Source organism: Alligator sinensis, unplaced genomic scaffold (assembly GCF_000455745.1).
Source record: "Alligator sinensis unplaced genomic scaffold, ASM45574v1 scaffold74_2, whole genome shotgun sequence".
Taxonomy (NCBI): Eukaryota; Metazoa; Chordata; order Crocodylia; family Alligatoridae; genus Alligator; species Alligator sinensis.
Genome location: NW_005841931.1, coordinates 1,785,717 through 1,796,526, shown reverse-complemented (window position 1 = coordinate 1,796,526; position 10,810 = coordinate 1,785,717). Strand labels below are relative to the sequence as shown.

At 41.9% G+C, this 10,810-nt stretch overlaps 1 protein-coding gene across 1 annotated transcript in view; it reads left to right on the top strand.

The window, feature by feature from the left end:
* The window catches only part of TBXAS1 (thromboxane A synthase 1), a 390,857-nt gene that overhangs the window by 130,005 nt on the left and 250,042 nt on the right, over positions 1–10,810 (top strand). Inside the window, exon 4 of the mRNA XM_025198922.1 lies at positions 9,830–9,882. Within this exon, the coding sequence (XP_025054707.1) occupies positions 9,830–9,882 (53 nt within the window). The remainder of the gene's footprint in view (positions 1–9,829; positions 9,883–10,810) is intronic.

Sequence of the window (10,810 nt, the reverse complement as noted above, 5' to 3'; positions counted from 1 at the left end):
GAGTGTCCCAGGGAGGGAATCATGTCATATTACCCCTTCCATAAATTATCAAGCTCCATTTTGAGGCTAGTTAAGTCTCTTGCCTTCATTACTTCTATCAGAACCTCCCTACTTTGATGGTTAGAAATTTATTTCTGGCTTCTCTAAGTTGATTTGTTTATCTCTTCTTGTGCCAGTATTGTCTTCTTAGCTTAAAGATTTTTATTCCGTCTCTGGTGTTTATACCTCTGATGTGTCTGTAGAGAGCAGTCCTGTGTAGCAGGGGTGACCAGTCTGCAGCAAGCACACCACAATGGCATGGGCAGCTGCTGCACATGGGATGCATTGGGGTTCAAGCTTCCAGCCATGTGGAGCAGACCAGGATCCAGGTTAACTTTTCTCTGGCCCTCCAGCTGCTGAATTCTGTGCTTTGGATCCCTGCTTGCCATATAAAACTACGGTGGTTGTGGGGCTAGGGAAGAATTACTACACGTACCTTTCCTCCCAGAATCAGCCCTCCCAAATTGAGATGTGCGTCTGAAGTGGAAATGCTGTTTTCTGTGCCAGAATTGAACCATAGGGATGCTGTAATGGGGGTTGAGACTGTCCTTCTCTCCTAGCTAGGGAGTGGAGGGGCAGAGTGCATTGTTTAGCATCATGGTTTTAACCTTTTCACAGCCACTGCTGAATTGGCAGTAGCTTTTGGCTAAGCAACCAAAAGCTGATGCCAATGTAGCAGTGGGTGTGAGGGGATTAGAACTAGTTTTTGGCTGAGCATGACAATGGAAAAAAAATCTATTTTGTCTTCATTCTGCCTTCCCAAAACAAGGCTTATAGCTTATTTGGGGGCATGTGGTATGCAAGAAAACAGTGTTCCAATTCTCGGTGTCCTCCAGTTCTTTTTGTATGATATTCTGATCCTTCTTTGCTTTGACAAGGCCTCCCATGTCATCAGCAAATTTTGCTAGCATGACTCTACTTTTGGTGCCCAGGTCACTAATAAAAGGTTGAAAAAGATCTGTCCCAAGACCTGCCCTTGGTGATATCCCCTAGTAACCTCCTTTCAGCCTGAGAATTTCACTTTCATGATATTTTATCATTTCCCTGCAATCAGTTCCTTACCTACCTTTATAATATTTGTACTATTCCTCATCCTTTGTAGCCTGTCTAATAATTTTCCAGAGAGCATTGTATCAGATACTTTACTGAAGTCCATATGGTTTGGATCTACTCCCTTGTCTAGAAAATGTCAAAGATAGATATTGGGTTAGTTTGGCTTGGTCTATCTTTGATAAATCCATATGGTATCTTTATCCCTCTTTTTTCTATTTACCTCCATGTTTATAATTAATGTTCCCCTTCAACATTTGTTCCCAAACCTTTCATATTCTAGAGTTCAGACTACAAGTTCTGTACTTGCTGGGATGACCTTAGTTTCCCTTTTCTCACGTTCTCAGCATATTAGACAAGCCCTTAGTCAGCTTAATGGGGAAATTCAGCTTGTAAGTTAATATGATAGGTTTTTGTTATTTTTCTCATGGAAACCCTGTTATTCTCTAGACCTCTCAATGGTCCTGGGCGTGACTGTAAGCTGCATCCGACTGGAGGGCTAGGTGGCAACATAGTGGGTTACTCATGGCGGGGTAGTTCCTATAAAATACCACAATTTTGCTACCTCCAGAGTAAGGAAAGTATAGGTCTCTCAAAACCCTTGCCCTCACTGCCTTGTGAGTACTCAGTGGTTGGAGAAAGACTAAGGGACATCACCCTGACAGAAAGGTGCCCTCACTGAGGCATTAGGCAGTCAGCAGCAGCAATAATCTGTTGCTCTCTGGCAGAAGCTACAACCATTGAGGCAGTGAATGTCTGGACTTGGCCTGCTTTGCACCCTATCTCAGTGGTCTAAAGTGGGGATGGTAGGTTTAGGGCAACCTCCACTCCTCCATACTTTTGCCTAGGCATACACACTGAAGGTTTTGGTGTGATGGTTGCATAGACTTCTTGTGCATACACCATGATCCAGAGGATCGACAGTTGTCGAGTGATCTAGAGGATCGGCAGTCTGCCAGTTGTTCTAAACCGGGTCTTGGTTTTGTAACCGAGCTACCTAGAGAGACTAGAATGACCATAGACTCCTTTCCCCCTCTGACTTTGAACACAGTTATCTTGGGGTGAAAGTCTAGTGTACAGTTAAATTGTCATATCTAGCTTTGAGTTGGCTGTATTGTACAAGTGACATGCTTGGGCTCTTGGGTTAAAAAATTGGATATTGGCTGAGCCCTCTTAGACCGCCTAAACCATTGGGTAATATTGATTTTGATTTTGCCTTAAAGAAGAATACTAATGTTCACTGCCCCAGCAAAAAGGGCTGTTTCTTCCATGAGACAAGCGTGTGCATCAAAGGATATAATGCGTCCTCTCAAAATGGTGGGTGCATAGAAGCTGCTCAGGATTATGACTAGTTAGTTCTTTGCTCAGGAAGATCAAAGATTAATATTAATGTAATGTGGAAAAGGGAGTATTATGGAAAAAAAGAACTGTCCTCCTTAAGTTCTTTATAAAGATCTAAAAAGGAAAAAAAAATTTACAATTTGCCTGGTATTTAGTTCAGGTAATTTTTAAAAAATTGTGTAATGAGAACACATTGTCCTAATTTTCATATGCAGATTCAATTAGCATTCAGTTAATTAGCCTTTACAAATGAGGATTAACTTAATTACATCACGCTAACCTCTCTTAATAACTATAAAGGGTAAGAAGCCTGCTTTTAATAAATCTAGAAGGTCTATATATGTTTTTTAAAATCTGAAAAGGCGCACACATAAATTAAACTAAATTACACACAGAGGACAGCTATTAGGAATGATGATCAAAGAAAACAAACTATGTACATGGCTTAGAAAGGGGCTGGATACAACTTCATGCTGTTCTTTCCCTGCCTTTCCTGTCTGCTGGCCTCCTAGTGTTTCCTCTGGAATTATTATTTCTCAGGCTGGTTCACCATCCAGGGGTCATATCTTAAAAGTGAACTCCAGCCTGCTGCCAAGGCTATTTTAATTAAGTGTTGTTAGTTCATCTTTTGAAACATAACTGGTAATTTGGGCATTAGGTCATTTATGCCTGGGATTTTTAAAGCACCCTAGGGAAATGGATTTCAGTCAAATTTGGGTACTTTATTCCCTTAGACTCCATTTTAAAAATTCTAATTATAAATGCTATGACTTGTTGTTATTTGATGTAAAGGAATATATGGGTGTTTTCTCTCTCATGCATGCACTTAAAAAAAAAAAAAAAAAAAAAAAAAAAGTTCAGTTAAGAATGTCATTGTGGAGCAGAATACCCATGTGACTGAGGGCCTGAACAGCACATGGGATGACAGGAAGCCAAGTTTTTTGGTTTCTAGGTCAGAGGTTTGAGTCCAAACTATCTTAGTTGTGACCTTTCTTATAGCCTGGGTGAATTGAGTTAGGAACATTAGCCCAGTTCCTTATGAACAGGTGTTGGCATTGGATAACGTCACAACTGGCATTCTCAAGCCGACGTTTGATTGGGCATGAAATCCAGTCTTGTTCCACTGTCTTACTCCTCGTGGATCATCCACAGCCTTCAAACGGTTGTTTTGGTCTTAAATAATTGAGTTGGAGTTTGCACCAGCTGACCTATTTTACATCAGAAATTTGTATGCCACTCCAGCACTTACAGTATCTGAGCAACTCACAATCTGTAAGATACCCTCACATGGCCCTGGACAATAGGGAGTGCTTTAATTAGCACCACTTTGAAGTGGGAGAATTCAAGTACATATGGCAAAGTGATTTGCCCAAGGTCGCAAGGGAAGACTGTAGCAGACCAAGGAACTAAATGCAGATCTCCTGAGTCTCAAGTCAGCATCCTAATCGCAAGATCCTCTTAGAAGGCACTTACTATTAGCAATTCTTTAAGCCATCTGATTTACCTTGGGCAGGTGACGTTTTTGTGTCCTTTTAGCTGGTGGATTGTTTTATAAAGCAGTTTAGCTCAGTAATTTAAAACTGAGACGTGGGCAAGGTAGCTCAAGGAAGTTGCCTCTGGTGCTGCATGTTTCATATGTTCTGTGGTTAGGGACCTTCTGTGTACTGTCTGGTCAGTATGACACTGTTCACCGAAGAGAGGTTTTTTGGGGGGTTTTTTTTACCTACCCATTTCTTCGTTCTTAAATTAGAAAATACTGCTCATTTAATGGTCCTTGACTGATGCGTCACCTCAGTTACCACATAGTTCGGTCCTCAGGAGGTTTCGGCACCTTTGACACTAGCGGCTATTTCTGAAAACATTGACTTTATTGACTCTGGACAGAGAGAAGGTGACTCTCAACACAGGTCTTTTGGGAGTATGGAGAATTAGTAGTGGAATATTAGTAGTGAGGAGGGAATTGTGGAAGAGCTTTCTTGGAGTGGGGGGATCTATTTTAAAAATAGATACTTGAGTCAACAGTGTCCTTGCTGAACCTCTCTGATTTATGGGCAACAGAGCCTCTAATCTTGGCATTAAATGGCTCAAAGTAGTTTCTGGTGTCAGTATTCTGCTCTCATTGACACATGTGAGTCCAGTTTGCCTTGTGAGGTGTTGCACCTGTATTCCTGAGAGCAGGTTTTGACCTCTCTGAAGAGTTGTTTGGTACACAGATATATTTAATAACCTACAATTAGAGCAGGGGGAGAATGCAAGCATCCTGCAGGAAAATAGCCACAAGCCAGATAAACAAAAATATTCTGGGTATTGGGCTGCTAACTTACTTAAGCTTCCTTTGCTGTGCTGTGCCAGATGCTGCAAAATATGCGTTGTTGAAGGAAAAAAAAAGACTCCTTCAATGCATGTGTTCATTTCTTTGATAATGAGCCATTATTGGGCTTGGTAGCAAATTATAAGGGTCAAATTTAATTTAAAAACTCTTTCTTAAGCTTCTAGTTGTGACCCAGCTGAAATGACTTTTCTAACTTTAAAAACATAACTGACTGACTTTTTTTTAAACAATGAGACACCACTGTTTTAGATAGTGATAGACTCAAGGGGCTGCTGCTAATTATCCCCAGGGAACACCCCTGCACTCAGTCTGGCACGTGGCAAGTTACCCTGGTTGGGGTAGGGGAGGCTAGGGCCAGCACCTAAAAATGCCATACTTTGCTTTGCATTTCCTGTAGGGATTCCTGGAAACCTACAGTGGTTCTGTTTTCCTTCTACCCCAGTATCTCTAAAACTGGATCTATAACAATATGTAGTTCACTGAGCTTATGGAAGGTAGAAACATGAGTTCATATCTTGGCTTTGCGACTGACATACTGTACAGCCTCTAGTGCAGGGGTGGCCAACCTGCAGCTCTGTAGCCACGTGCAGTTCTTCAGAAGTTAATATGTGTCTCCTTGAATCTTTGTACAAGCTCACGGTTACCAGCTTCCAAATGGTAGCTCTAGTGTTTCAGATTCTCTGCCTGTAAAACAGCTGATTTTATAGGATGCTTTTATGGATGATCAGTTACCGTATATGTACAGAATGTTCTTGTAGGTAGCAGTGTAGGTAAATCTACAATAGTACTCCAAGGGGAGATTTACCTCTGGTGGTTCAAAGAAGTTGTAAATGGCACCTCCCTTCCCTTGCAGAATTCAATGTGCTTTAGGCAGTAAGGGGAAGAAGACCGTGTTTCTGTAATAGCCATTTGATGGCAGTTATGCTCCTTGGAGCCCTGCTGGTGGTGGCTCTGGCTGGGTCATGGTCATCCCTTGATGACCCAGCCAGCACTTTCTCTGTGGCCTTTTGCACGAGTGGCCAGGAGGTTGCAGCCAACTTTTACATTATCACAGCCTCTTCTAGACAGAAGGATTTATACAACTGAGGAGTCAATGCCTTGGTTTATATCGGCAGAAGCCAGAACAAAGCTCAGGTGAATCTCTCCAAAAGCACTGGATTATTCTGTGATCAAGGTTTATGATTAAGAATGTATTCTGATTTACTCCCCTCTATTCTTGAGTATCAATAAGATATGTTAATTTCATAGACATCAGGGCTGGAAGGGACCTCGGAAGATCATCGAGTCCAGCCCCCCGCCCAAAGGGCAGGAAGTCAGCTGGGGTCATAGGATCCCAGCAAGATAAGCATCCAGTTTGCTCTTGAAGGTGTTCAATGAAGGCGTTTGAACCACCTCCGGTGGCAGGCTGTTCCAGACCTTGGGGGCTCGGACAGTAAAGAAATTCTTCCTTATGTCCAGCCTGAAACGGTCTTGTAGTAGTTTATGACCATTCGACCTAGTCGTCATCCCTTGGGGCGCTCTGGTGAACAAACGTTCCCCCAGATACTGGTGGTCACCCCTGATAAACTTATAGGTGGCCATCAGATCACCCCTGAGCCTGCGCTTTTCCAGGCTAAAGAGCCCCAGGGCTCTCAGCCTGTCATCATAGGGTCTGCTTCCCTGACCTCTGATCATGCGCGTGGCTCTTCTCTGGACTCTCTCAAGCTTCTCCACATCCTTTTTGAATTGTGGAGCCCAAAACTGGACACAGTACTCCAGCTGCGGCCTCACTAAGGCCGAGTGCAAGGGGAGAATGATGTCCCGGGATTTGCTTGAGAAGCATCTATGGATCCAAGCCAGCGTTTTGGTCGCTTTACTAGCCGCAGCATCGCACTGCAGGCTCATGTTCATCTTGTGGTTAATGATGACCCCCAAGTCTCTTTCTTCCATAGTGCTAGCCAACATAGCACTGCCGAGCCTATAAGGATGCTGTGGGTTTTTCTTCCCAAGGTGGAGAGCCTTGCATTTATTGGTGTTGAACACCATTAGATTCTCGTCCGCCCACTTGCTGAGCCTGTCCAGGTCAGCCTGGATCACCCACCTGTCTTCTAGTGTGGATGCTTTGCCCCAAAGTTTGGTGTCATCGGCGAACTTGGCCAGTCTGCTTCTGACTCCAGCGTCCACATCATTAATGAAGATGTTGAACAGTATGGGTCCAAGGACAGAGCCTTGGGGGACCCCACTGGTCACAGGACACCACAATGAGTGACTTCCATCAATTACTACCCTCTGGGTCCGACCACGGAGCCAATTTTCCAGCCAGTGGATCGTGGAGGACCCAAGGCGACAACTGGCCAGTTTCTCCAAGAGGTGATTATGGGAAACCAGATCGAAGGCTTTTTTGAAGTCAAGATATATGACATCAAAATGTTTTGAAGAAACTTGCTTTCTTGAAAGTTGTCTTTTTTCCCCCCCGTTTATTTTAAAAGATGGGCTTGTAAATGTGAGTATCCTGATTTCTCACCAGAATGTAACTGATTGTGTAGTACAGCAATTGTGTATGTGTGTGAGCATCTGTGTTCCAGAACAAAGCTTCCACATCTATATTTAATTCATCTATTAAAAAAATGTCAATCTATTTTTGGGTACACCTTATAATTGTTTTGGTGAGACTAGATTATGGTTTTGATTCTGCACTGCCTTTCACTTCATGTGGTTGTTTTACCTTGTACACAGTTAGTAGAATTTTACACTTTAGCACTTGGCGTCGGAGAATCACTGGTTCCATTGGGATCTGTCTTATGTTGCTTGGACTCAAAACTGCTATATATTTTTTTTTAATTGTGTTTGGCTGCTTAGAGTCTCTGAGACTGACTGATATACACTGTCTGCTTTATGCAATCTGAACCACTTTGCATAGGTTTAAATGTGCCGAGGCAAGGGAGAAATAGACCTAGTGTTTCCTTTATACCAGTCATTGAAGGCAGAGTGCAGTATTTTAAGAAGGATGAAATGGTTATATTCATTGCAGTTGGTGACAGCCTTCCATTGATGTTAATTGACATGCCATTGATTTCACCCACAGAATATAAAAATGTCTTTTGGGTCATGTGCTCTGTATTCTCAATGATGCAGGATTGTTCCTATTAATAATGTTTTGCCCCTTCTAGTTTTTAAAAGGGCTTTCCCCCATTTACTTTGGAAATCAGCTTACATGTCAATAGAGCTCCCTTTTTGAAATATTAAGCCTAAATTTTGCCTTTCTGCATTTTATCCCCTCTCATCTTCTTTTGTAATATCCAAAGCCATTTTCATTTTATCTTTCTAATGTTAGATAATTATAAAACAAATGAGAAGAACTAGTCTCAAACTAATAAAAAACCCCCAATAAAGCCATGTTTAAAAACCCATGGTGTTAAAAAAGTATTTTACTTTAAGAATAAAACCCCTAAAACTTCTTTTATATACAATAGAAAATAGCTCACCAGTTTGCAGTGATAAATGGGAGATCCATTACCACTTACCAGATTTTTTTTAACTAGGTAGAAAAAGCAACAAAAAGTACAGTTACTGCATTGCAGTGTCTTTTGGCTATTTATACTAGCTATAGTTTAATTTTAATTATTTATAATACTTCATATTGTTTTAGCTAATGTTCTGTAGTATATTGTAAAAGTAATTAAGTCAATATAGAACATTCATACACCACTTTGCTAGATAATCTTTGTTGAGAAATGGAGAAACCACTGTGGAAGTGGGTGGCAGTTTTGCTTATGGGTTAGAAGAAATGCAAACTAACCACGTTAAACTTGTTTCATCCCCCAGGTTACAAATGCAGTACTGTATGATAGTCTGACTGTTATGGTTTTGTCATAGTAAAAGAAGAGATCTTTATTTATTCACTGTTGGGATATACTGTACGTGTCTCCTCTCGGCAAATTTAAGTTGTATGTGTATAGGACAGAAACAATTTAGTACAGTGACAGATTTCTTCATTTTAAAAGGGTACCAATTTTCTTCAATTACTAGAGTGAAACACAAATAGTAAAAAAATTCTAAAAGTCTGTCAAAATAAAGCAGTTATTTTTTCCCTGGTTTATCTCAAGTGACTGCCTCATGTAAAAATTCAAACCAAGCAGAATTTTTTTTTTAGTAGGTTAAAGTTTTATTTTTTTTCATACATTTTGCTTCCTTTAGGTGTGTGCACATGACACTTTTTTTTAAAGTGGGGTAGATGCTTTTGCACTGCTTTAATGGTGTTGGTGTTTGCATGCCCCTACAACCGTGGAGCGAAGCACCGGGTTCCGTGCAGCTCCATGGCTCTGCAGGCAGCCTGGCAGCAGCTGGGGAAAGCAGCTCCACCCACGAAAAACGGACAGCCTGATCTCCCCCGCCCCACCCTTGGAGCCTGCCTGCTTGCCTGAGCTGTGCGGGGGCCTGGTGCCTCCCTCTGTGGCTGTGTTGCCTCCTGGGACCGCCCGAGCTGGGTGCCTGCGGGCAGGTGCCGCCTGGGGTGGGGGCTGCAGCTGCCATGGAGGGAAGCACCAGCCCCTCCCGCAGCCCAGGGACTGCTCTGCCCGCCAACAGCTTGCCCTCCCTCCCTGGCAGGTAAGTCAGCGGGGTGTGTGCATGACACAGGGATTTAATCATCCCTAAATTGAAGCGGTGTTTTTTAAAACCCACCACTTCAATTTAGGGCCCCTGTTTTGTCTACACACGCCTTTGTTTCTCTTCTGTGTAGAGCAAGTTTTGTACCTACTCTTGATTAATTTCTTCATTGTCCGTCTTTCTGATCACAAACATATAAAAATTGTCAGCCCCCCCCCCCCATGGATGAAATAGCCTTAAAATTATGAAGCTCTATTCTTTTATTTGCTTTTTTTGAGCCTATCAGATGTTTTCTACAACCATAATTGCTAGAAATTTCCTTTCTTCCAAAAGAAAAAGCTAAAATTCTGAGATACTAACATGAATTGAGGTTTAAGAGGGTTAGTAGATATGGTTGATACTGGAAATGCTGAATTTTATGATCTTGAATGTCCTGGCAATGCCAAATACTGATGATGATGTGTATAATTTTTTTTTCAGGGCTTTTGGGAAAAGCACACACAGCTGATAAAGGAATATGGACCTGTTTGCGGGTAAGGCACCATTGCTTCATTTCTTATGTTTGTGTGTGGGGAGGCGGGGTTGGGAGGAGGCAGGAGTATTAACTACTAATGATGGGTATGAAATGTTCATTTATGTATTGATTTTATTTATATGATTTTATGTGCCACCCTTCCCAACAAAGGCTCAGGGCAGCTTACAGTAAGAGAAACTTTACTTAAAGGGCTGCTAGAATAAATAAAACAAACTAACAAAATAAAACAACTGTTGGCCTAGTTTTGTTTGCTGAATGCTTGCCTTAACAGAAAGGTCTTGGCAGCACTTCCAAAAAGATGTCCCGGTTGACAAGTCTCAGGAGGGAGGGAGTTCCAGAGCCGAGGAGTGATTGTGGAGAACAACCTCCCACATACTTTTGCCCAGTTGATTTGGCATACTGATGGTACCTGCAGCAAGTTGCTCTTGGGATGACAGGGATCACAGTGGGGCATGGGGGAGAAGGTGGGCCTTTAGGTGTGTTTAGATTGATCTACGGCTCATAGCAGTGCAACCCTGTACCCCAGTTTAGTTCTGAGATTTTGGATTACCATCTTTTTTTACATGTAGAAAGGAATTGTCTTTCTTTCCAATGTATATTCTGGAGGGTATTGCTGGTGGCCATGCCAAGGGAAATATCTCTCTTTTCTGACAAAAATAACACTGAAGGGCCAGGGGGAAGTACTTTTTAAAATTGTTTGGCTTTACATAACTCTTCTTTGTGTTGTTTAGTTCTGAGATTTTGGATTACCATCTTTTTTTACATGTAGAAAGGAATTGTCTTTCTTTCCAATGTATATTCTGGAGGGTATTGCTGGTGGCCATGCCAAGGGAAATATCTCTCTTTTCTGACAAAAATAACACTGAAGGGCCAGGGGGAAGTACTTTTTAAAATTGTTTGGCTTTACATAACTCTTCTTTGTGTTG